General features: G+C 42.4%; 1 protein-coding gene, 1 long non-coding RNA gene and 1 pseudogene across 2 annotated transcripts in view; all 3 read left to right on the forward strand.

Moving 5' to 3' along the window:
• The window catches only part of LOC132455329 (uncharacterized), a 77165-nt gene extending 66764 nt beyond the window's left edge, over positions 1 to 10401 (forward strand). The window contains exon 3 of the long non-coding RNA XR_009525194.1: positions 9998 to 10401. This is a non-coding gene — a long non-coding RNA (uncharacterized LOC132455329). The remainder of the gene's footprint in view (positions 1 to 9997) is intronic.
• LOC132456607 (zinc finger protein 729-like) overlaps positions 1 to 27804 on the forward strand; it is a 353266-nt pseudogene that overhangs the window by 280119 nt on the left and 45343 nt on the right.
• On the forward strand, positions 25166 to 26234 carry LOC132456614 (zinc finger protein 239-like). Its single transcript, XM_060051021.1, has one exon. It carries the CDS (start codon positions 25239 to 25241, stop codon positions 26232 to 26234), a length of 996 nt encoding a protein of 331 aa, XP_059907004.1. The 5' UTR covers positions 25166 to 25238.

Below are 27804 nucleotides of genomic sequence, written 5' to 3' on the forward strand. Positions count from 1 at the left end.
TATTTTTAACAACGATAACTTCTATTTGTAGTTCCACTTATCATCCAAGGATCTCATAGGGCTATCTGTATACATGTAAATGTACACACGGCGCAGAGACATAGTGTATTGAGAACACAAATTGCGGTTAAGAGGTAGCCTTATGCTATAAGGTACCACAGTTTTCAGCCGGACAGATAGAACTCGGAGAAGTTTCTGTAGTCGGCCGATACGTATGTAGCATTACCAGCCGCCATATTTGTAGTTCTTGGTAGTGAATCCAACCCCCCCTCTCCCCTTCCTTCGATCCCCCTTCGTAGATCTCTTCCTCCCGCCTAAACCCTCCTCGTAAATCCAACCCCCAGTCTCTCCCACGACACATCTCTCTCTCTCTGTCACTATTTTTAACAACGATAACTTTTATTTGTAGTTCCCCTTATCATCCAAGGAACACATAGGACTATCTGTGTATATATACATGTACACACAGCGCGGAGAAAGTGTACTGAGAGCGCAAAATGCGGTTAAGTGGTAGCCTTATGCCATAAGGTACCACAGTGTTCAGCCGGACAGATAGAACTCAGAGAAGTTTCTGTAGTCGGCTGATACGTATGTAGTATGCACCGCAGCCATATTTGTAGTTCTTGGTAGTGCCCCCTACTCGTTAACACGAGATTATTCCCAATTACATCTCAACATCTCCAAATGTACCACAAGTATATAACTATTATAAGTCCCAACTAGACGACCCCCAGCTTTCCAAGTAGCCGATCTCTTGCATTTGTACTAAATTTGTTCTCTTTTCTCGTCAGGCCTTGGCAACCCGAGCAGTAATGGATGCCCGACATTCATCATTTTTAATCGTTAACATTACTACAAATATTCTCTTTTCTAATCAGGGAGTGGCAACACAACGATCAGTTGCCCACGATCATCATTTTACTTCTGTGCATAAAATATTAATTCTCTTTTCTCTTTAGGAGGTGACAACACAAGCATTATAGTTGCCAAACACTCATCTTTTTACTTCTCTGCATTGCTTAATTCTTTCTCTCTCCAGGAAATGGCAGTATAAGAACGAATGCCAAACACTGACAGTAATTTTTTTTTTTTCAGGTTGCTGAGCCCTCCTGTCTATTCAACATGCGTTTTGTATAGCAAGACAGGTAGAGAACTAGGCTGGTTCAAATAGACACGGGGTTCAACTGCTAGAATAATATGTTGAATTAATAAATGGTGCACATGGTTTTAAACGGTGCCCAAGGAGGGAGTTAGCTCAACTGCGGTAGACACAGTAACAATATGTTTTTTGCGAATATTAAATCTACATGGGTTAAATTCTGCTATAATCAACTACCGTATTGGTCCGAATATAAGACGACCCTGATTATAAGACGACCCCCGTTTTTCAACACAAACATTTAGAAAAAAAGATTTGCAGACCACATTTGCAGAACAAAGAACTTCATTTTTTTTCTTAATAACAATATTAAAAACACAGTGAATTAAACACTTGTTATATTAATGACAATAATAATAATGCCAGTAAAGGCCAGAGCACTTTCAAGGCAATATATGTACAGTATGATTCAAAATGAATATCAAGCAATAATCAAGCAACGTTGTGAATATTTTTAAATAACAGTGAAAATACAGGCCACATATTTCACTAAACTTAACTAAAATTCGCCAAACTTCTCCTCCGATGTCTCTCTATCCTCACACGCGTCCTCTGCCCCGCTGCGTTCGCTCTCGCTGTCATCGCTCCCCAGCTGCTCCGCTTCCAGCGGCTCCTCCCAAAGCGCGTTTTCTCTGACGTATTCAAAAACTCTCCGGTCAAAAACTACCACTTTTTGAGGACCACGGTAGGATTTGCGCTGACTGTTGGCATCTTTGAGACGTTGTTTTGGTGCTCGCCATCTTCTTACGTTACACTCCGTGACCCCGAACTTCTTGGCAGCTTGGAAGTTGTTACTTGACTCTGCCTTATTGACGACCATCATTAAAAAATTGGCATCATAGCTCCTCCGCTGTTGTTGATTGACTTGAGCCACTTGTCTCTAAATGCCTGTCTTTAAACACCGGTAACGGTCTGGTTGTTAAGGACGCTGGACTACTTCTTCCCGGAACCAATTCCTGGCGACACCTGCGGCCGCGAATGTGTATTGACATTTAAATGTAGAGGCGAAGAAGAGAAACTGCGCTCTGAATACTAGACCCCGAATATAAGACGACCCTACTTTTTTGGACCTATTTCGAGGGGAAAAAAGGCCGTCTTATATTCGGACCAATACGGTACTACATACGAATAAACACTGCGTGAAATGTTCAAAGGTCAACTATTGCCTCCATTGGAGCGATTGCAATAGATATAATATCGTACCACAATATGCATGCATTATCTTGTATTCAACAATTAGGAAAGCCGGATTCCAGAACCAAAAGAAGTCCTACAAAAGGGCACCAACCCAGGGGTCTTGCATCAACCAGATCCCTGTACGGCAGTTACCGGTGATCTTAAAATAGAAATAATTATCTAGACTCCACATCATGAACGGTTAGCTTTTAAAGTTGTCCATAGCGTGCATACCGCTCGTCCACAGAAGTCCGTATCGATTTGATGTTGACCAACATAAAACTAGATAATTATAATAATAATGACTGTTCATGTAATGGTATAGTTGGGTCTGGGACCTGCGTAGCTAAAAAAACTGTTTTGGAAATAGTAATGGACGTGTCCGGGACATGTATAGCTATAAATAAGTAAAGATAAAACTGCGTTTTACTTTACTTCACTTTGCTAAGACATATGCACGTTTGATGTGGTATGCAAAAGGCAGAGAATAAGGCGTATACACGTTTGATGTGGTATGCAATGTACATAGGAGTGAATCAAGTGTGGACAACATCAAATTCAAACAATACGTAGAATAAATGAAAATTAGGTCATCCAATATACATAGTTAGTGTAGGACAATCGGATAGTATAATGAAGGTAACTGTTGGAACCAGATACGGTTACAAAGAAGTGATGTTGAACATACAAATTTCAACATTGTAATTTCCCTTTTTTCATCATTTTGGGTTTATAAGATAAATGGATTAGCAATACATCTGCTCGCCAGGGACAATATAGGCTCAATTTAGATTCAGAAGTAGTAGGTTAACCTTTCAAATGCCACTGCTACTGCTGTAACGCTTTGATACAACGTCAGCGTCTCATAGTCTGATATTTATTTTTTCTCTAAGTTACGGCGCATCTGACTCATGAAACATTTACGGTTTACTGCATTTAACAACAGCGTGGTCTCAAGACGGCTGCATAGACCCACAACTATCGACCTTTGGCTTTGTATGTACTGGTCTTCATATATCTTCATAATGGATTGGTTTATGTACAGATGATTAAGGAAAGGAACTTCAACTTGGTTGCACTACACCGTTGTTAGGATTGGTTAATTCTAATGCGCATGGCTGAAGCAATGCGCAAGGAGGGATGTAGTGTGAATATTAAATCAAGGTTGAAGGTTGAAATCAGCTCAGAATAAGGAATGGGACACTCAAAACAAAAATTTAAAATCTGCACAAGCACTAAATAGATCAATTATAATACAAACATGTTTGAAACGCATACAATTTTCAGGTCCTATGTTTCCAGAAGCAAGATGAGTAGGCTACCGTGTATCACTCTGACACAGCTAACTTTGCACGTAATGCTTACGGTTAGATTCATGCTTACACTTACATTTCTAGGATCCCATAATGGACTTCCATTAGAACAATTAAAAATAGAATTATAGGAAATGTTTTTGAACAACTAACTGCTGTACATGAGTTTGTATTTCTACAATAGAAACAAAAGTTCCAGAACCAGATGCAGACACACCCGGAGCCGATAAACTGCCTCCGCCGAGCAAGGAGTAACAGTCACATGAGGAGATCAAATAACGGTAGGAGTTGAATTGGTTCTGTTTTGCTTGTCCACCATATAAAAATTATGTGTACATATATATTGTTTAGATAAATTACATGTATCATAATCAGCAACACTTCGTTCAGTTTAACAGATAAAGTTAAAAGGAATATATATATATATATATAGATATGGAAAGGTTATTGACAGAGCAAGGAGGGGTAAATGCGATGATAGGCACAACGTGTTGTACTTTATCCCCAATAACACAGCTCTGGATGGGTTGCTGGCATAATTACAATCCCTCAGGTTAGAATTGGCAGAGAACTCCGGCATTAATGACCCTTTCACAGGATGAATGGAGAATATGTTTGGGAGGTGGAAAGGCAGAATCCAGTAAGTGCCCGTCGCGGGAATAAATGCAGAGACCGTGTTAATTGTCACCGGCTGCCGTTGTATTCCCTGCGCACGAGGGCTACTGCATCTGCTGATCACCACAGCAGTGGGCGCTACAGAAGTGCCAAGTGCCATTCAGGCTTACATTACCTGAGGGGCCTGACCCTATCCAGCTGTAATATCTAGAATAGTCACACCTATACTATTCTAGTAGAATCGACTGTGTCTAAGATAATCAATATCCTGGATTTACTTGAATAATTAATTATTGAACCACCAAGACGAGTTGTTTGTTATTATATAGTATTGTTTGGTTGCGAGTGCAACCCGTTATTTCTGAATCGCTGCATTGATAATGGTACTGTTGATCTTCCTTGAGACGGTTGTTTTACAGGCCACCTGTTACTGACACGACGAAGACGGAGAACCTGTTTGGAGGCTCCCATGATGTAGGAGTAACCTCTCTGGGTTGAGCCCTTGACAAGGAGGGACGAGTCTTGGTTTCATGAATTACAGGCCCGACAGCGACAAAAAAAAAACAATGGCTACGATAATAACAACGCCCAAAACCACCCACATGCAACAGCGAACCAATGCACGAAGATCAACTGAACCACCCGAATCCATGCTAGGCTATCAATAATCTTGAATTTTTAAAATTGTATTATGAATACCAATTTTTACTTTACTTTTGCACATGATAAATTGTATGACCTTGTAGCACATGACCAAAAGTATTAGCTCAGGATTTCTATGAATAGTTTTGTTTGTGTGCTGTTTGGCCATGTGATTGTATGATAACAAGATTTATGTTCATTGTTGTATTGTTAAATAATGACCTGTATTCCCAATGAGACCCACAAGGTGAATGCCGTTACAGTGTTATGATAATCCGTGGTGGTTTTTGCTCGGTAAAAACCGAGTTTTCCTACTCGGTTGGTGGTGTTGATGAATTATCCTACTTTGACTATGTTTTCGGTGTGGTAAATGGTGTTTATGATTTAAAATATTATTGTATGGTCATCTAAGATGACCAAGGAGGGATTGTTATGTATTTTAAGAATCTAAGCTAACCACACATAGACCCAATGAAGCAGGGCCAAACATATAAGCCGTAAATACTATACATAGCCACTAGGGGAGCAAGACCTTATTGAAGGCGGCTCCACCACAGAAGGCATCACCTGAAGAAGCTGAAGCCACCATGCCCACTAGGCCACGCCCACTTGGCCACGCCCACTTGACGGTCCCTTACCTGCGCACACTAGGTGAAGGGGACAGAGATTTTCAGCGACACCCGCGGACAGTCACGGGCCTCTGCCCGTGGCTGGAAGTAGCCAGAGTTATTATCTCTCACACGTGTTCGACATGATTCCTAGACTTTCGTTCCATAGCCAGTTACCATACCGAAACATGCCTACTTTAACAATAAAGTCAGTTAAAAGCTATCCCGGACTTGAACCTTTCCTTGAAGAAACTCAGCACAGGGAAGACTTTGAAATTGCAGGGCATGCCAAGCCGCGACCGAACCAGCTTGGCAGTGTTAAAATGCCTAATCTGTCGGTAGTGGGGATTGACAACTATTATGTGAAAATGAAAGAATACGTCTTGTGTGTGTTTCCTTATGTGGAAAGCAGCAGACCCCAGACACCATTTCAATCAAGGTTGAAGAGGATATTGGTGGAGGCATGCCCGCCGTAGGTTAGTAATACACATTGCATTGATGCAAGAAAACTACCGTGATAAACTGAGAATGTACTCGAATCTGCCTTCTCAGTTGGAGCCTTTAACCCTTGACCATCCAAAGGGCGACATGGAAAATGCATAATCAACAAATAGAAGTTAGAAAGAATTTCAAAATATAATTCTTCCAACACACAAGTGTGTACAAAGTACATGCTGTATATCTTTTGTGAAAATGATTAATTAAAAACATTACTGTAACGGGTCAATGGAGCGCTGGACACAGGTTTTGCTTTTTCCCCAAGGAAGTTATTTTATTGCTTTCCATAAACGTATAAATCAACGGCAACTAGACAGAACGTAAATCAAATTCTGCTTGGCGCGATCTCTGGTGGCGATCGGCTCCTTTCTCCTCCCAATCCTTCCTGGATTCCCCACCCCACTACAAGACAAAAGCAGGCACATAAATACAAACACTCCCTGATTGGCCTGAGTGCCGACACCTGCCGCACTCAGGTCCAATCCCCCCAGCCAATCCGGTGCGCTCCCAACCTGCCCATACTCCCCCTGCAGGCCAGACGTCGCACGTCCCCCCACACACCCCCACCGCCCGACACAGGCCGGGGTCACATCCGGCCGCCAACTCACTCCCCCCCCCCCCCAGAGCGGGAGAGGAAGTCCGCCACGGCCATCTGCGCCCCAGGCCTGTGCACGACCTGAAAATTAAAGGGTTGCAACGCGAGGTACCACCGGGTGATCCTCGCGTTGACGTCCTTCATGCGGTGGAGCCACTGGAGGGGGGCGTGGTCGGAGTAGAGGGTGAACGCGCGCCCCAGCAGGTAGTAGCGGAGGGCGCCGACCGCCCACCGGATGGCGAGGCACTCCTTTTCCGCCAGACGTCGCACGTCCCCCCACAATTACTTTCTCTCTTTCTCTGTTTTCCTCTCCGAAGAAGACAATGACATCAGAGACTGCAGCAGGCAGCACGGCGCCACCTCGGAGAGTCTGCGTGTGGACGCCCCTGGCTCCTCCCACATGTCAAGACACAGCGGGGAGCTGCGCATCCTGAGCGTCTACGGACAAGGGGAGGGCCCTCTGGCGGTGGACGGCCATGACACCCTCTTTGCCGCGTCAGAACTAGGGTTGGGTATCGTTTGGGTTTTATCCGATACCGGTGCCTACTCGGTACTTTTCAAACGGTTCCGGTGCTAAAACGGTTCTCAAACCGGTACTTAAAAAACGAAACGGCACACACTTGCATTAAGCAGAAAGTCAGCGGACACTGAGTTGAATGGCAACGGTGTTTGCTAGCCTACTCAATATGCAAGATTTACGGTTGGCATTTAATTACTCGACTTACCCGAAGAGGCTGCTGTGAGTGCTGTGACTGATACATATCTTTTTAAAATTACAAATAATTTTAATTACTCACTGAAAGCAGGCAGGCACGCATCATGGCGCAACATTAGTGGCAAAGTCATATTAAGTAATATAACTCATGTGCGCAAGGCAGCCACAGACAGGAGACGCCAACATTGTTTTCAACCGCTCGGTACCGCGCTGTATTAATTCCCAATTTTTGAAAAGAAAAAGTATTTGAAGCGAATAACGACTCTGTTTTTGATTTGTTTATTTGGTTTTTGAACAGCAAGTTTTGGATGCATGCATCGGCTTTGAGTTTGTTTGTTTGTTAGGCCTACTTTAAAATTACATTCGCTCGCAACACACACACACACACGCACACGTTCATTCACGTTCACCCACTACAACCTGCCGATCTTCAATCAAAACAACATCAAGTAAGCGATGCCACAGCGCGTTGACAAGTCCGTCCTGAGTCTCGAGGCGCCCATAGGCTTTATATGTTTGAAAGCCGTGACACACTCTTTTACCAGTTGGTCGGAAATACCACGCCTCGCAGTCATGGACCTATAACGAAAGTCGTAGTCGTACCATGCTTGTTTACCGCAACATTGAGAAGGGTCCCGTCTGAAACAGAGTCGCGCAGCGCTGCGTTCCGAACGTTGTGTAATCAAATACACCGGTATGGCGGTAGGCTATATAAAAAAATCATATCCTAACGAAAATACACACCGTTATTCAGTGAGAACCGGTATAGCGCCCAGCACTAACGCAAGTTGAAGCCGCAACAGCATGGGGGCGGGGCAGGGGCACCGTTATGAGGAACCGGAATGTGCGTTCTTATTTGATCTCGTTACAACCGTTTACGTCGGAACCGGTTCCCTACTGCAACCGAGATTCGGTGCTCAACCCTAGTCAGAACTGGAGGCCTTGAGCTCGATGTCCGCTGACCACAGCGTGGCCAAGAGCCTGAACTGCAGCGTACGGCTGGTCCGCCTTGAGGAGCTGACTGGGCATCAGGGCGGCCGCAAGGGCCGGCCCGGTGTCTTGTGTGGAAAGGTTATTTCCAACGATGCCAATATGATCGTCCACATGTGGACTCACTCCAGGGAGAAGCCCTACAAGTATGACCAATGCACAAAGCGCTTCAGTCTGAAAGGCGCCTTGAAGATCCACCTGAGGACTCACTCCGGCGAGAAGCCCTACAGGTGTGACCTATGCCCGAAGCGCTTCAGTCAGACAAGCAACCTGAAGATCCACATGAGAACTCACACCGGCGAGAAGCCCTACAAGTGTGACCAATGCACGACGCACTTCAGTCACAAAGGCACCCTGAAGATCCACATGAGGACTCACTTCGGTTAGAAGCCCTGCCTGTTACAGCTACAGCGACCCAAGCAATTTGAGTGTGCACATGCTCAAGCACACGGGCAATGGGGTGCTTTCACACAGGGTCGCTTTGATTGAGAGCTCTGTTCGGTATTGGTCGAAATTACTGGTTTTAGTTTTTCTTTTTATCATGATTAAACACTTTCCAGCTTTTGATTCGCTTTGTTTTGTTTCGTCATTTTAGTAATTTATGTCTGTGTGATTAAGAACTTATTTCTCTGATCCTTCTAACAGCAAAATATTAGGAAACGTTCACATCGTTGGAAAATACAAAGGAAACTTGTGAGGGGAGTATACCACGAACCTCGCTGAACATACCGAGGCTTTCTTGGGAAAACCTGGATCGACAGAGACGCAACTCGCAGTCAGAGTTAAATGGTTCCACGACACTCACTTTAGATTCCATTAGTCGCACCAGGTTTTCCGCTTTAGGTGCAATGCGCGTTCACATAAAAGGTGTGTTTATCACGTCATTCGACTCCCCCTTAAGATAAGTGAATCGAGCGTGCGTGATGTATTATGAATTCCTACGAGAAATTCAATGTCCAAATCACAGCCAAGGGGAACACGGTTGCCCATAATATGGCTAGGGTAGCGTGCTGGCAAAAAATAGCCCTCTGTGTTGATTCGTAAGTGAAAAGATTCTGCATATTGTCTAAAAATATCATGTATCATCATGCCTTTTACCCCCATAGATGTGGTGCCAGCACGCTCCTACGAACATGGGGCCACGTCAAAAATAAATATTAAAATAATATTTAATGTGGTCAGTTGTAAGCATCCATTTGAATAATTTCAGGTGAATCTAGCATATGATTTGCAATGGCCTAGGCTCCAACCTTTAGTCACATGTTGATTACCTGTAGCAAAGAAAACCAAATTTAATACGACTGGGAGGGGGACCGCTCCCCCGCCCTTCACCACTTCAGAGGAGCTGGCTCTCGCCAATAACGAAGGTCGGCCGATGATGGTAGGAGTGGAAGGGGGGGCGTCCTCTGACCCCACTGCCTCGACTTCCAAGGCCTTTGTAATGAGTATGTATTCATGTATTGGCAATGGACATCAATAATTGTCTTGCTAATCAAATGTGAAATGATTGAGTGTAAATTAATTGTGTCATTTTTAGTTGAAGGTACAAATATTAGTTTGGAGGAGCTGCCGACAATCAATCTCCAATCAGAGGTATATAACTATCAAAGCAAAGTGTCACGTATTCTTCTAAATCTTTAATTTCTGGAAAGAATGTCCTATAATAGGTTTCCCTGATTCTTTCAGGAGACTGTCGGCCTGTGACTCCAGGGCGACTATGGCGGTGATTTTTCTGAACAATTCTCACCGCTATAGTATGAATTTGTAGAATAAAAAATGGCCTAAGGCCAAATTGTGTCACAGACATAGCGGTTATGTGTATGCGGCTGATGGTGGATGCTGCTGAAGGTGAATGCTGCTGATGGTGGATGCTGATGATGGTGGATGCTGATGGCTGCTGCTGCAGGTCGCTGCTGCTTGAGGCGATGGCTGCTTGAGCTGGCTGGGGCCGGATAACACTGCTGCTGCAGGTCACTGCTGCTTGAGGCGATGGCTGCTTGAGCTGGCTGGTGGTGGCGAAAGATGGTGGTGTCGCCTTCTGCTGCTAGTGGTGGCGGCTTGTGCTGGCGACGGCTGTTGGTGGTGGTGGTGGTGGCGGCGGCGACTGCTGCGATTGTTGTCCTTCCTTTCGACCTGATGCACTTTACTATCCATAACCTCAGCCTGATGTTTGTGGAGTATTTTCTTTGTTTATTAATAACTTATAATATTCCTCCCTGTTCCTTCACTTTGTTCTTGTTTTACAAGTTAGACATACAGCCTGATATATCTGGCATCTCAAACACTGGGGCCAGGGCCCCGTTTCCCGATATCGATGGATCTTCGCTCGTAAGATCATTCTCCCGATCGATAATTTCTTTGGAGCGTTTCCCGAAACTCCTCTTAACGTGAACGCGCATTCGCTGCACTCACGACGATCGTAGGATTGTACCTGTCCACTGACATGGTTCTGAAACGGGCTATGACGCAGGGGGAGACGCAGGAATGTCGCAGGAAAATGGGGTTAAAAAGGGTTAAAATATCTCCCCATCAAGGCCAACCGCAGAGTAGCCTACGAAAAGAATAGATTGCAATAATATGAATGCTAAAGATATTAAAACACAATTGATTAAGCCTAGGTCGACATATCAGTCCGAATCCTGAACGCACTGTGCATACATTTATTCACGGCATTTACCCCCCCTGAACTAATTCCATATTACAAAAATCCAAAATAGCTTATGTGACAACTACATTTATCTTAGGCCCCGTTCACACGAAGCCGATTTCATGGCGAAACCGCAAAGGTCTTGTACGGTTCGGCCTTCAGTACGCACGAAGCCGGCGAATCCGCTGACCAAAACCGCAAACTTCTGAAACCACCCTCGGAGGTGGTTTCAAATCTACCCGGTTTCGTTTTGGATTCGTGTGTACGCCTGAAACCGCAAACCATGCATCATCGCCCCACCCCTCGACCTCTTAGCCAATGGCTCTTAAGCCCGCGGAGTCTCAGAAATCACATGCGAGCATGCGCATAAGGGCAGCCTAATGCGCATGCTCGGCTCTTCTTCTTATTTCATTTCTTCTGGATTTCTGTACCAGAAGCAGCGCCCCTTATGGGCCTGGAATGTGTACTACAGCGTTTCTACAGATCTACCCGGTTTCGCTTGGCTTCGTCTTTACGGAGATACTCCGAAACCGGATAGATCGAAACCGTAACGGCTTCGCCCGTTTCGGCTTCGTGTGAACGGGGCCTTAATGTGCTGAATTTTATATAGGCCTATTTTGCGCAGCAAGAGAGCCGACTTTATCTGATTCCGCATAAGGTTGCATTGATTGGCTCTCTAGTATAGAATATTTGTAGACATTAAAAATGCAACGTTCCATTCATACATTATCATTCAAACGCGGCTATTGCTGACTCGATTAGGAGAGCTTGGATCCTGCCCATATTGTTGGGCAGGATGAAGTTGGCTATAGGCAGGGTTCAAGTTATGGTTCCATCTCTGTGGGGGTCTCTTAAAGTTGTTGACGGTGGAGGGAGGCCGTACCGGCCTTGCGCTGAATTTTGACGGGGGGGGGGAATATAGGACGTAAATATGGGCTATTATGACACGGCTCTTCTCAATGCCGTGGAACGCTCCGTTCACTTGCATGGGACCTTCACAACAACGCCAGCGTCTTCGGTTGCTAAGCGACGTCAACGTCTTTGGCTAACTATTTCTCTGCTGATCAACTTTATCAACAAATAAATTATAAATAGACACCTTGTGAAGTCAGGCTATTTTTTCGTTTGGCAAGTAGCTGCTCATAATCGAAAGCTCCCACTGCCTCCCACCTAACTCGAACCCTGGCTATAGGTCTTTCTAAACTGCCGAGCCGGTTCGGTCGCAGCTTATTGGCACGCCCGGCGATTTCACCTTCTTATCTCAAGTTTCCTGTGTTAAACCGAGGGGGTCAAATCCCCCGTTCGTCACGGCGCGGGGTTTCTTGGTTCACTGGGGAAGGCGGGGCTGTGCACGGAGTCTCTGACCTCTTTAGAATAATTTGTATTATTGCATACTCCCGAATGTTTTATTTTTTTTATGAATGAAGACACCCGCATGCAATAATGAGTTCACTCTATAGTAGGCTAACGATTCTCTTAGCGTCCTGCGAGTACCCTGGAGCGCTCGTTAGCTATGAGCGTTTTCAATACATTCGTTACCAACAATGCTTTCGGGAAAAATGGGAAAAATGTACGATGCTCGTACGACCCACTCTGCGATCTACGGAGCCCCCCAAGGGACATGGAGGGAAAAAAAATAATTGGTTGAAAAAAATTAATAATAATTGGTTTGCGAGATCTCGCAAAAGGCTTTGCGAGATATCGCAAAAGACTTTGCGAGATATCGCAAACCAACTTCCGGGTCAGAATTTAACTTCCGGGTCAGAGGAAAACCAACCACAACGATGGAGTTCGGGAGATTCATCGATGTTTATTTTGAGCTTGGCCTCAAATATTCGGACATCAAAGCCATACTTGCCAGTAGGCACGCTTTCCAGATAAGTGAGAGACATCTCAAGAGGATACTGCGAGATAGGGGACACTCTCGCCGCAAGGCGTACTCTGACCTGTCGGCCCTGGTTGATTTTATTAGCCACCAACTGCAGTACTCCGGACAGCTTCACGGGTATTGTGACGCCCCGCTCTGCTCCTGAGCACTAGGCCTATTCCTCCCTCTGCCTGTAGGGTATAGGAATAGGCTTGTATGCTGTTTATGTGTTGTACTGCTCTCTTTGGCCTGTAGGAGGAGCTTGAGTGTTCCCGGTGTAACGAGGGAATTGCACGCAGCCGTGTTCTGGCTGCCGGGGATAAAGGCAGCGTCCTGTGGCCCAATTCGGTCTCTCTCTCTAGACGCGGTTTGACGGCTGGATGCAGCGGTCGCACTATATTCTCTGCGCCCGTGTGTATTATTTGAAACTGCCTGTCAATAAATATCGTGAATGTATTGAGCGTTACCCGACGGTGTCTGTCTCCCTATATGTTAGACGCCTTTGAGCCGAGGCGTTCGTGACATTTGCGAGAGGTCCCGGGTTCAAATCCCGGACGAGCCCCCAAATGTCACGAACGCCTCGGCTCAAAGGCGTCTAACATATAGGGAGACAGACACCGTCGGGTAACGCTCAATACATTCACGATATTTATTGACAGGCAGTTTCACGAGTTCACCAGATGTGTTTTGATATGGGTAGGTCAAAAGGTCAAGCCGCATAATAGATTTATAGCATTTTCTGAGTAAAAAAAATATATAAAATCACAGGGTAGGTATTTTGAGAAAATAAGCTTTGTGTTATGTGTGGGGCAGTTAGCTGAGTTCACCAGATGTGTTTTGATATGTGTAGGTCAAAAGGTCAAGCCGCATAATAGGTTTATAGCCTTATTTAACATTAAAAAAATAGTATAAAATCAAAAGGTGGGATTTTGGAAAAAATAAGCTTTGTGTTATGTGTGGGGCAGTTAGCTGAGTTCACCAGATGTGTTTTGATATGGGTAGGTCAAAAGGTCAAGCCGCATATTAGGTTTATAGCCTTTTTTAACATTAAAAAAATAGTATAAAATCAAAAGGTAGGATTTTGGAAAAAATAAGCTTTGTGTTATGTGTGGGGAAGTTAGCTGAGTTCACCAGATGTGTTTTGATACGTGTAGGTCAAAAGGTCAAGCCGCATAATAGGTTTATAGCCTTTTTTAACATTAAAAAAATAGTATAAAATCAAAAGGTGGGATTTTGGAAAAAATAAGCTTTGTGTTATGTGTGGGGCAGTTAGCTGAGTTCACCAGATGTGTTTTGATATGGGTAGGTCAAAAGGTCAAGCCGCATATTAGGTTTATAGCCTTTTTTAACATTAAAAAAATAGTATAAAATCAAAAGGTAGGATTTTGGAAAAAAGAAGCTTTGTGTTATGTGTGGGGAAGTTAGCTGAGTTCACCAGATGTGTTTTGAAATGGGTAGGTCAAAAGGTCAAGCCGCATAATAGATTTATAGCATTTTCTGAGATTAAAAAATATATATAAAATCAAAGGGTAGGTGTTTTGGGAAAATAAGCTTTGTGTTATGTGTGGGGAAGTTAGCTGAGTTCACCAGATGTGTTTTGATATGGGTAGGTCAAAAGGTCAAGCCGCATAATAGGTTTATAGCCTTTTTTAACATTAAAAAAATAGTATAAAATCTAAAGGTGGGATTTTGGAAAAAAGAAGCTTTGTGTTATGTGTGGGGAAGTTAGCTGAGTTCACCAGATGTGTTTTGAAATGGGTAGGTCAAAAGGTCAAGCCGCATAATAGATTTATAGCATTTTCTGAGATTAAAAAATATATATAAAATCAAAGGGTAGGTGTTTTGAGAAAAGAAGCTTTGTGTTATGTGTGGGGAAGTTAGATGGGTTCACCAGATGTGTTTTGATATGGGTAGGTCAAAAGGTCAAGCCGCATAATAGATGTAGAGCCTTTTTTAACATTAAAAAAATAGTATAAAATCAAAAGGTGGGTTTTTGGAAAAAAGAAGCTTTGTTTTATGTGTGGGGCAGTTAGATGGGTTCATCACACGTGTTTTGATATGGGTAGGTCAAAAGGTCAAGCCGCATAATAGATTTATAGCTTTTTCTGAGATTAAAAAATATACATAAAATCACAGGGTAGGTATTTTGAGAAAAGAAGCTTTGTGTTATGTGTGGGGCAGTTAGCTGAGTTCACCAGATGTGTTTTGATATGGGTAGGTCAAAAGGTCAAGCCGCATAATAGATTTATAGCATTTTCTGAGTAAAAAAAATATATAAAATCACAGGGTAGGTATTTTGAGAAAATAAGCTTTGTGTTATGTGTGGGGCAGTTAGCTGAGTTCACCAGATGTGTTTTGATATGTGTAGGTCAAAAGGTCAAGCCGCATAATAGGTTTATAGCCTTATTTAACATTAAAAAAATAGTATAAAATCAAAAGGTGGGATTTTGGAAAAAATAAGCTTTGTGTTATGTGTGGGGAAGTTAGCTGAGTTCACCAGATGTGTTTTGATATGGGTAGGTCAAAAGGTCAAGCCGCATATTAGGTTTATAGCCTTTTTTAACATTAAAAAAATAGTATAAAATCAAAAGGTAGGATTTTGGAAAAAAGAAGCTTTGTGTTATGTGTGGGGAAGTTAGCTGAGTTCACCAGATGTGTTTTGAAATGGGTAGGTCAAAAGGTCAAGCCGCATAATAGATTTATAGCATTTTCTGAGATTAAAAAATATATATAAAATCAAAGGGTAGGTGTTTTGAGAAAATAAGCTTTGTGTTATGTGTGGGGAAGTTAGCTGAGTTCACCAGATGTGTTTTGATATGGGTAGGTCAAAAGGTCAAGCCGCATAATAGGTTTATAGCCTTTTTTAACATTAAAAAAATAGTATAAAATCAAAAGGTGGGATTTTGGAAAAAAGAAGCTTTGTGTTATGTGTGGGGAAGTTAGCTGAGTTCACCAGATGTGTTTTGAAATAGGTTGGTCAAAAGGTCAAGCCGCATAATAGATTTATAGCATTTTCTGAGATTAAAAAATATATATAAAATCAAAGGGTAGGTGTTTTGAGAAAAGAAGCTTTGTGTTATGTGTGGGGAAGTTAGATGGGTTCACCAGATGTGTTTTGATATGGGTAGGTCAAAAGGTCAAGCCGCATAATAGATGTATAGCCTTTTTTAACATTAAAAAAATAGTATAAAATCAAAAGGTGGGTTTTTGGAAAAAAGAAGCTTTGTGTTATGTGTGGGGCAGTTAGATGGGTTCATCACACGTGTTTTGATATGGGTAGGTCAAAAGGTCAAGCCACATAATAGATTTATAGCTTTTTCTGAGATTAAAAAATATATATAAAATCACAGGGTAGGTATTTTGAGAAAATAAGCTTTGTGTTATGTGTGGGGCAGTTAGCTGAGTTCACCAGATGTGTTTTGATATGTGTAGGTCAAAAGGTCAAGCCGCATAATAGGTTTATAGCCTTATTTAACATTAAAAAAATAGTATAAAATCAAAAGGTGGGATTTTGGAAAAAATAAGCTTTGTGTTATGTGTGGGGAAGTTAGCTGAGTTCACCAGATGTGTTTTGATATGGGTAGGTCAAAAGGTCAAGCCGCATATTAGGTTTATAGCCTTTTTTAACATTAAAAAAATAGTATAAAATCAAAAGGTAGGATTTTGGAAAAAAGAAGCTTTGTGTTATGTGTGGGGAAGTTAGCTGAGTTCACCAGATGTGTTTTGAAATGGGTAGGTCAAAAGGTCAAGCCGCATAATAGATTTATAGCATTTTCTGAGATTAAAAAATATATATAAAATCAAAGGGTAGGTGTTTTGAGAAAATAAGCTTTGTGTTATGTGTGGGGAAGTTAGCTGAGTTCACCAGATGTGTTTTGATATGGGTAGGTCAAAAGGTCAAGCCGCATAATAGGTTTATAGCCTTTTTTAACATTAAAAAAATAGTATAAAATCAAAAGGTGGGATTTTGGAAAAAAGAAGCTTTGTGTTATGTGTGGGGAAGTTAGCTGAGTTCACCAGATGTGTTTTGAAATAGGTTGGTCAAAAGGTCAAGCCGCATAATAGATTTATAGCATTTTCTGAGATTAAAAAATATATATAAAATCAAAGGGTAGGTGTTTTGAGAAAAGAAGCTTTGTGTTATGTGTGGGGAAGTTAGATGGGTTCACCAGATGTGTTTTGATATGGGTAGGTCAAAAGGTCAAGCCGCATAATAGATGTATAGCCTTTTTTAACATTAAAAAAATAGTATAAAATCAAAAGGTGGGTTTTTGGAAAAAAGAAGCTTTGTGTTATGTGTGGGGCAGTTAGATGGGTTCATCACACGTGTTTTGATATGGGTAGGTCAAAAGGTCAAGCCACATAATAGATTTATAGCTTTTTCTGAGATTAAAAAATATATATAAAATCACAGGGTAGGTATTTTGAGAAAATAAGCTTTGTGTTATGTGTGGGGAAGTTAGATGGGTTCACCAGATGTGTTTTGATATGGGTAGGTCAAAAGGTCAAGCCGCATAATAGATTCATAGCCTTTTTTAACATTAAAAAAATTGTATAAAATCAAAAGGTGGGATTTTGGAAAAAATAAGCTTTGTGTTATGTGTGGGGAAGTTAGCTGAGTTCACCAGATGTGTTTTGATATGGGTAGGTCAAAAGGTCAAGCCGCATAATAGGTTTATAGCCTTTTTTATCATTAAAAAAATAGTATAAAATCAAAAGGTGGGATTTTGGAAAAAATAAGCTTTGTGTTATGTGTGGGGCAGTTAGCTGAGTTCACCAGATGTGTTTTGATATGGGTAGGTCAAAAGGTCAAGCCGCATAATAGATTTATAGCATTTTATGAGAGTAAAAAATATAAAATCAAAGGGTAGGTGTTTTGAGAAAATAAGCTTTGTGTTATGTGTGTGGCAGTTAGCTGAGTTCACCAGATGTGTTTTGATATGTGTAGGTCAAAAGGTCAAGCCGCATAATTGATTTATAGCCTTTTTTATCGTTACACTTTTTTAGAAAAATTTAGTTTTTTTTTTTAAAGAAATAAGCTTTGTTTTACATAGGTAGGCCTTGTATTAACACATCTAAGTTGGTTTGACACAAATTCGTCCATCGAAGCCAGTGCTAAATAGATTTTTCGAATGTGTCGAATATCCAACGTCCAATATAAAACTAACTTTACCACGGTGACGAGATGCCCCCTCTGTGATCACAGCTCTCCGTGGCTACGGAGGATTGCATTTCTCCACAGCCGTCGAAGTCCTCATATGCGATATGAACGACATTTATCCAGAGTGGGCCAAGCGCGAAAAAAATTGCCTGTGTGATCCTGTCTCTATTGTTTTGTGTGATTTGACTGGCAGTTTGTCTGCTTATAGGTCGGAATGAAGCGGCCACCGATTATTGACAGGATGGGTACTTTATTCTACCGGACTCGTTCGCTTCTTCACTAGACACACGCGCTACCGCTCGCTCTCCTCGCTCGTCCACTCACTCGCTGACGTCACTCACACACGCATACGCACACTGCCATTCTCCCGCACACACATATGCTACTCGTAACGCCCCGTGCCCACTACCTCCGTCAGTTGTCCGTTGCCCATTGACTTTGAATGGGGACGGTCGCGCAATGCATTGTGGATCCGTCCGTTGACTTGGAGCGTTCGCCACCGTCAAAAAGTTGAAAAATGTTCAACTTTTTCGGCCGCGACGGATCCGTCATCCAATCAGATCGCGTATGCAAATTTAAGCACTGTGACGCGACTCGGGCTCTGACGATACTGGAAAGCGGGTCATCTTGCCTCGCAACAAGCAGGAAGAAGCGGGAAGAACCCGGCGAAGCGATTTGATTGGCTGACGGTTGCCTCTTCAAAGACTACTCCCCCATCCGTCAGCCACGCCTTCCCACGTCCGTTGACTGACGGTGCAGTGGGCACGAGGCGTAACACTATGCCTCGTTATTGCGACGTTCATGTTTTTCCTCATCTATTGAAAGTTAGGCTATTAAACATGTTGCATTCTATACGGCCTGATTATGTCATTATTTAAGCTACATAGCGTAATAAGAAGCGCTAATAAGGATATTTGAATAAACCAACCAAACAGTTAAAGGGGCCCTATTATGCCTACCAGCAAAAAGCATCCTCCAACTGCAATCTTTGGTTATTTCTTTATTAATTTAGCTATACTTTAATAGTATTCTTTCGGTTCAAATCTGTTCAGTGTTCCAAATTATTTGTTATTAAATGTTACATTAAGATAATTGGTATTTAAGTGTTGTTTGAATAAAATGCTTTTTAAATTTAAAAGAATCGTGGGATGCATTGAACCGTGGGTCAAAAATCGTGATACAAACCGAATCGTGAATTTGTGTATCGTTACAGCCCTAATCAATAACTTGGCCAAGTTTTCTTGAGGGAGTTTTATGGCCTTTCACACCCTTCGATGTACTCCCACACTGTAAAAACTCCAACTTAATATTGTTGTCCTAAAAAAGTATTTTAAGTTTTTAAGACTTGAAAAAATAAATTATTCATATTTGACTTCAAAATTTAAGTAATTCCAGCAAACCATGCATTTTGTATGTTTCAACCGCATTTTGTAAGTTACCACGACTTATTTCCTTCAGTTGGGATGCACAACTTGTGCACAACAAGTGAAAAAGTTCTGGCAACTCGTATGTCCTTGTCGTAAAATGCGGGAAAGCCAATTTTCCGAGTTGAGGTTTGTTACCTGAACTCACACGAGTGACAACGAGTCATTTTTCGTCAGGGCTGGAGACAACACAGGCAAGTTTTAACCTTCTTTCCAATTAGACTTGAAGTGTGAGTTCTTCATGAATGTGAATATAATACACGATAAATAAGTGGATAAGGTATGCATTTTCACTGACGATAGTATGACCCTAAACAGAATAAATAATGCTTGCCGTCGCCGTTAGCTTTTAGTTTATCGCAAGCTAGGACGAGGCCTGCGGTGCTTGTCTCGGTATGTTCAAGCAGCAAACAGCGCAGTCGTGCGAGAACGGCACTGCAGTCCTTTCAGACCGGTTCAAATACTCGGTGTTCCACTAGACATATCTCGTTATTGCAAGAATACAGTAGCATACACTTCTAGCTATGTGTAACTAACTGTTAAATAGGGAAGCTGTAGGACGGTTTTCCACGCCGTACGATTACACTTTTTTTCAATGGAGTCTGGTGGCTTATAGTCACCAGGTCACCAGACTCCATTGGAAAAAAACAGATTTTACGGCGTGTACAGCTGCCTTAATTAAACGGTTAGTTTGTGGGTTATATTGTGTGGTTGTTGTATTTCAGTGGATACTAATGAATACTAGCGTTTTCGCTGGGGCATGTTGTGCTTTTCAGCCGTTCATCCAGGCGGGCGCGTGCATGCGGGCACACCATATATAGTATATGCTTCATTCAGTGAAAATTGTGATTAAATTTGTTTAGTCCTCTACCTACAGTAAGTTAATAAAAACGAATGAATTAAACTAAGAAATTGGACGAAATATATCAGATAAACATAAGTGTCTCAAGGTAAAATAAATGTAATATTTTTTATAGTTATTTGAGAGTAAGAGCTTATTCTGAGCCATAGGAATTTAAAGACAAACCTTTTGTTTCATTTATTAATCATACATTTGTCTTTGTCTGTCATCACAAGGATACTGACCCAGAAGAGGAGAAGACAAGGGGTCTCATAGTGGGGATACTTTCTGTGATGGAGGATCAAAGTTCCGCTCCTGCAAGACTTCAAAATGTAGCTGTGGTTTTAGAAGAACATATCGTCTTACATGACCTCCCTGACCTGCCAACGGCCCTTGCGTTGCTCTTTGGGCCGATATACGCTCTGAACATCCAGTTTCCCAAGGAACTGCGATACACCTTTGAAATGTTTCAAAATATATTTTTGGAGCTGGGGACAGATCTCTCTGCAAGAGTCAGATCCCTCAAAAACAAACTTCTGTAACCCTGTGTCAGAACCTAATGTTGAGCTGCAAGTTCTGTTGAAAACAAACTTGTTAGGCCTGTTTTAAATTGTTAATGTTCATGCTGCCCTTTTGTATATTTACTTATTTTACTCAGTCCCCCAAATATCTCTTCTCTTCCTGTCTATAGGAATAATGCTGCATTATGCATTTTAATACAGCACGTGCTGATATTTCAATGTTTTAAGAAAGCAACTGTTTCACCTGATCGGGTGAGCTATTGGTCTTCTGTGCTTTTGCACAGCACTTAAGACATGCAAGACATGTTCAATAAAAAAAGATTTGAATTTAGATATTATAGCCCCTGTAATTTCTTTCATGCATGATGTATTATATATAGAGTTACTGCAAGTTGAAGTTGAGTTATGAGTATGGCTTTAAAGTTTTCATATTTCAAAGTTATTGCAAGTTTGAGAATTCAAGATGACTAAGGATTGAAAGTATTCATAACTTAAAATGTCAAGTTACCGCAAAGTAAACATAAGTCGAGATGACTTGGGTTTCAAAGTTTTCTTAATTTAGAATTGTGAGTTACCGCAACTTGGACTTAAGTCAGGATGATTAAGGATTTAAAGTAGTTTCAACTCAAAATTACGAGTTACTGCAACTTAGACTTAAGTCAAGATGACTAAGGTTTTACAGTTTTCTTAACTGAAGATTGTGAGTTACTGCAACTTCAGGTTGAGTTAATAGAACTTGAAATTCAAAGTATTACCAACTCAAAAGCAGAACTTAAAAAGTTAAGTTGTCACTCCCAACTTAAAATTCAATTGCAGTTTGTTGCCTTAAAATTGTAAGTTGACCCAACTTTAGATTTTTTAGGGTGCAGTTATAGCTGGTTATTTACAGGCTAAAAAGTGAACCTGAGACACACTATTATAGGCATGTTTTCCCCTTCACACCTGATTCAAATCAAAGGGTTATTAGCAGATTTCTGCAGAGCTTGATGTCATGGTATTGAGTTGATGAGATGAACTATAAAATATGTAAACAAATCAAGGATGTAATATCATATAACTAATTTTAAGTATGAGGCTAATGTAATTCACTAAACATGCTTATCTTATATCTTCTTACAACTTGCAACTGGAATATATACAATGTAATAAATGAGTAGCCTACTGATTTTACTTTGTTGTCTCTACGCAGGCCAGCTCATCAAGTGCTTACATTCAGCAGCTTCTCTCAAGGGATGTTGCCTGCCAGACAGACCACCTGGAAACACGTACTGTAGGCACACAGCTATCCTTAAAGACTTCGCAGCCCCATTTTAAAAGTGAAGGTGTGTACTTTCTACATTGAGTATTTTTTCCCTTGATGTAGTAGATTCTAGGCTGATGCTAGATTCTACTCGGGCTGCAACAACGAATCGATAAAATCAATAAAAATCGATTGCTAAATGCGTTGGCAACGAATTTGGTCGTCGATTCGTTGTGTTGCGCGATTAATAAGTTACTCATAGGTGCAGCACTGTTTACAGCCAGCCGCCGACAGGTTGGTTCACGGTTCATGCACGTCCACAGCGAGCTTTAGTGTGAGCGACCACAGCTTGTATTTTGGTCATATCTTAAAACTGGACTTTAGGCCTACATCGAAGTGTTGTACCGACACTGTCTTTGGGTTAAAAAAACTCCTTCAACTCAGTATCCGTCTAGTCCAACCGAAAACTCTGTCAGCTGCTGCTGCTGCAGACGTTGTGCAGACGGGCTCGGAGTCGGCACCGCGTGCATCAACAGTCATTCAAAGCAGCAGTAGTAATCACACAACCGGACGGTGTAGAAAGTCCCGTCAGTTAAAAATAGTAATGCAGTTTTTAAATCCATGTTAAAATCGGCAGGATATAGAGCTAGTTAGCTTAAAAAAACAACTAACCAATGGTCACAAACAGTGTCAAATGTGATGTGTTCAGGTCGGCTCAGTAATATGATTGATGCGTTCAAATGCAGCAGTAAAAAAATAATAATAATTGAGATTTTGGTGAAAACTTGTTTTCCCAGTAATATAAAATAGATAGTAAAGATAGAATTATGACCTGTTTAATGTCCTATCTTGAACTATCATCATCTTATCAGCAATTAAAGCAATATTACAAGTTCTATTTCAAGGAGTCTCGAAAATGGTATCAAAAGGTTTCACTGGTCAACCATGGACATCCCTTATATACATATCCCAGTTATGTTTTTTTTTATCTTTTTATTATTCATTACTTTTAATAGTTCCGGGACGTTGGAGCAATAACCTGGTGTTTTTACACTTCAGTCTGCACTGTGAATTTGAAGTAATGTTCAGTTTTTGAATAAAGATGCGGCAATTCCTTTTTGTTTTTTTGTTTTTTTCGATTCATCGATTAATCGAAAAGATAATCGACAGATTAATCGGTTATTAAAATAATCGTTAGTTGCAGCCCTAGATTCTACCTGCGCTAAAAAGCCTGGTCCTCTTTGGAAAAGCATCATGCCCAGCGCCCTGCTAAAAGTTAAACTTGGAGTTGCAATTCAAAGATGGAATCAGTCAAGGACCCAGAAGGGTTCAAAATGTATAAATGTTAGCTGAGCAGCTTACAGGGAAGGAGGACACGTTATTGCTTTTGAGTGTCAAAATAGAATTATTGCGCTTGCCTCGCATCTCATGTGGTGCTCAGATCATTTTGCGCTGGTGTTCGTTGAGTGTCCTTAACCTGGCCAACCACTTGAGCTTTGAGTCTAGGGAGGAGGGTGCTGGAGGAAACGTCCCTCTCCAATACTGTGAATCTTTGTCAGCATTACACTTTTTAAACCCACTGTCAATGTTGCATACATTTAAAGAGTTTCTTTCACGTGTACAAATACACAATGTCCTTTTTATGCAATATCTAAATGTAAACATACTTTTCCCTTTTTTTCTCCCTCTGCAGAAGACAGCGATGCCTTTGGAGACCGTAGCACTCAGCGCAACGCCACCTCAGAGAGTCTGGGTGTGGACGCCCCTGGCTCCTTCCACATGTCCAGCCACAGCGAGGAACTGAAGATTCTGAGCGTCTACGGAAAAGGAGAGGGCCCTTTGGCGACGGACGGCCATGACACCCTCTTCACCGCGTCAGAAGTGGAGGCCCTGAACTCGCTGTCTGCGGACCACATCGTGGCCAAGAGCCTGGAGCGCGGCGAGCGGCTGGTCTGCCACGAGGAGCTGAGTGTGCAGGTTGAAAATCATCTTCTTATTCACCCTCCAAAAGATGTCATTATCCATAGAAAGCCCACACCTTTATGATTCAGTAAACGTTTTTACACCGCCAAATATGCCCGTCTTATGCACAATTTTTCCCCTGTGTGATCCGCACGTTTACACTGACCGAGGTAACTAACCCTCTCTGACCCTACCCATATTGGCGGTTTCATGTTGATGTAAATGCGATAAGACAGCTTTGTGGTTCTAGGGACGAGGCTTGGGTAGAGGTGTTGCTGCATTGTCTCTACAACAGAGACGATGCAGCGATATCAACATGAATAGTTGTAACTGGAGAAAAGGTGAAATCCGCAAGCTGCTGACCATCATCGGAGAGAAGGTGAGGCAGTCGCATTTAAAGAAGACGAAAAATGGTTGATCTCAGAGAAAGTACCTGACAAACTTTCCTTAAAATGCTTCGTCAGCAAAGTGGTTAGCAAAATAAAGAATATGTTGGGATTTTTGAACTTGTAAATAGTTCATCGCGTTTTAGCCTACACTTGGATGTGAACTCATTCTTTCATGTGAGGGTCTTGAATCAAAAAGGGTTTTTTATTTTTTTGCAATTCATTGTAAAGAGTCCTCCAGTGTGTAGCCCCGCCTTCTCCTGTGAACCAAGAAAGCCAGCTCCGAGACAAAGGGGGATTTTATCAGCTGGCAGGGTAAAAATTGCAGGGCGTGCCAAGCCGCGACCGAACCCGATTGGCAGTGTAAAAGTGCCTAATCTGTCGTTATTGGGGATTGACATCTATTCTGTGAAAATGAAAGAATATGTATTTTGTGTGTTTCCTTCTTTATGTGGAAAGCAGCAGACATCGGACACCATTTCAATCAAGGTTGAAGAGGATATTGGTGGAGACATGCCCGCCGTAAGTTAGTAATACACATTGCATCTATGCAAGAAAACTACCGTGATAAACTGAGAATGTACTCGATTCTGCCTTCTCAGTAGGAGCCTTTAACCCTTGACCATCCAAAGGGGCGACAAGGAAAATGCATAATCAACAAATAGAAGTTGGATAGAATGTCAAAATATAATTCTTCCAATACACAAGTGTGTACAAAGTACATACTGTATACCTTTATGAAAATGATTTATTAAAAACATTACTTTCTCTCTTTCTCTGTTTTCCTCTCTGAAAAAGACAATGACATCAGAGACTGCAGCACGCAGCGCGGCGCCACCTCGGAGAGTCTGCGTGTGGACGCCCCTGGCTCCTCCCACATGTCAAGTCACAGCAGGGAGCTGCGCAGCCTGAGCGTATACGGACAAGGGGAGGGCCCTCTGGCAGTGGACGGCCATGACACCCTCTTTGCCGCGTCAGAACTGGAGGCCTTGAGCTCGCTGTCCGCTGACCACAGCGAGGCCAACAGCCTGAACTGCAGCGTGCAGCTCGTCCGCCTTGAGGAGCTGACTGGGCATCAGGGCGGCCGCAAGGGCCGGCCCGGTGTCTTGTGTGGAAAGGTTATTCCCAACAATGCCAATATGATCGTCCACATGAGGACTCACTCCGGGGAGAAGCCCTACAGGTGTGACCAATGCACGAAACGCTTCAGTCAAAGTGAACACCTGAAGACCCACATGAAGACTCACACCGGGGAGAAGCCCTACGGGTGCGACCAATGCACGAAGCGCTTCAGTGAGAAAGGCAAGCTGAAGAACCACATGAGGACTCACACCGGCAAGAAGCCCTACAGGTGTGACCAATGCACAAAGCGCTTCTGTAACGGCTCCACCCTGAAGATCCACATGAGGACTCACACCGGCGAGAAGCCCTACGGGTGCGACCAATGCATCAAGCGCTACAGTCACAAAGGCAACCTGGACATCCACATGAGGATTCACTCCGGGGAGAAGCCCTACAGGTGTGACCAATGCGCAAAGCGCTACAGTCACAGCACCAACCTCAAGATCCACATGAGGACCCACACCGGCGAGAAGCCCTACAGGTGTGACCAATGCACGAAGCGCTTCAGTGTAAGTGGACACCTGAAGAGCCACATGAGGACCCACACCGGCGAGAAGCCCTACAGGTGTGACCAATGCACGAAGCGCTTCAGTGTAAGTGGACACCTGAAGATCCACATGAGGACCCACACCGGCGAGAAGCCCTACAGGTGTGACCAATGCACGAAGCGCTTCGGCCAGAGCTCGTCCCTGAGGGGCCACATGAAGACTCACACGGGGGAAAAGCCCTACAGTTTCGACCATTCAGGGTAGCCGCGGGGTCTTAAAAGTCTAAAAAATGTCTTAAATTTCATGTTCCTAAATTAAGGCCTTAAAAAGTCTTAAATTGCGTTACCCAAGTCTTAATTTTTTTAAGATGGTCTTAAATTTCCTACTAGGATATGTTTTCGTAGTCAACCGGACTGTAACACAAGGGGAAAATAGGGGGCGTTTTGCGTATCGGGGTTTTGCGTAACGTCAGAGAACGTCTCATTTATTGGAGTATGCGCGAACAATACTTTGGGTTTTCGCGCCGGCAATCTCAACAAACATAATCAGTCGAGAGGAGACGCCACATCATGGGGAAGCAGGGCTCTCAAGTCTCACGCATTCGGCGTGAGACACGCAATTCGACCCATGCACACGCTCACACGCCACACTTCGTATTTCTCACGCAGAGAAATTACCAGGATAGCGCCCACCAACTTGCGCCACTATTTAACAGTGGAACAGGTAGGAATCAAATGGGTTCCCCTTACGAAGGGTGACCAGACGTCCTCTTTTGCCCAGACATGCCCTCTTTTTGAGACACTTATAAAAATAAATGTGTCCGGGCGGAATTTCAATATCGTCCGGGATTTTATTAAAGCCTCATACATGTTCACATTGAATTTGCGTTGCGTTCCTCTGGGTCGGTCACAAACTACTTAAGCTACGCCCTCCCCACCTCAGTTCTGTTCGCTTTGCATTGCTGGAAGTGAGTAGGGGGAGTGGTTAAGTAGAGCCTTCAGATTGGACGGTTTGACTTTAGAGTTACCGTCATGTTTTGTATATATTTTTTTGTTGCCATTATTGTTTTATAGGGACAAACATTAACAAATTTCTCCTACAGGGGATTGATAAAGTTCTATCTATTGAACAGAAAGAAACACTTGGTCATACTTTACACACTTTACCACAGCATTGGCCTACTGAATGCCACAGATATATTTTAAGCATTGGACTGAATGCCACATAAATATATAATTATGTTTTTGCACGTTTGCAACGTTTAAAAGTTCAGGGAAAAGTATAGCCTCTACTGGTGTTGCTTAGGCCAATATCCTTTTGAGGCAGTGTTGTTTCCGAATATTAGTGTTAAGGGCCAATAATGCTTACTATCATACATTAGTCACCATGTCTGGACGGGTTAGGGTTAGGGTTAGGGTTCGGGCTGGCTCCATACATTACGAAGGAGTTAGTAAAAGAGGTCAACGAGGCAAGTGGTGGATTCATTGAAATGGTTGAGGAAATTTGAATGCTGAGAAACTACAGCAATTTGAAAAGAGTTTGTTTGTTTATATTTTATATTGTGTTGAAAGTTTGATATTTAAACCAAAAATACAGCTACACTTTCACACTTTCACACCACCGTGATGGTGTGAAAGTGTAGCTGTATTTTTGTGTATTGTTTTTTTAATCTTTTATTATAATTTCTGGGTACATGGTCTTAAGAGACATCAGGCCTCTAGACTTTGAGTTAGGCCCTCAGTTTGGCTCTTTGATTGGTGAGTGCACACTTATCCTTTGGCACATTCATTAATGTATTGGCATGAATGTTTCATATGTTCCAAAAAAACATGAA

This window comes from Gadus macrocephalus, chromosome 4 (assembly GCF_031168955.1).
Source record: "Gadus macrocephalus chromosome 4, ASM3116895v1".
NCBI classification, from domain to species: domain Eukaryota; kingdom Metazoa; phylum Chordata; class Actinopteri; order Gadiformes; family Gadidae; genus Gadus; species Gadus macrocephalus.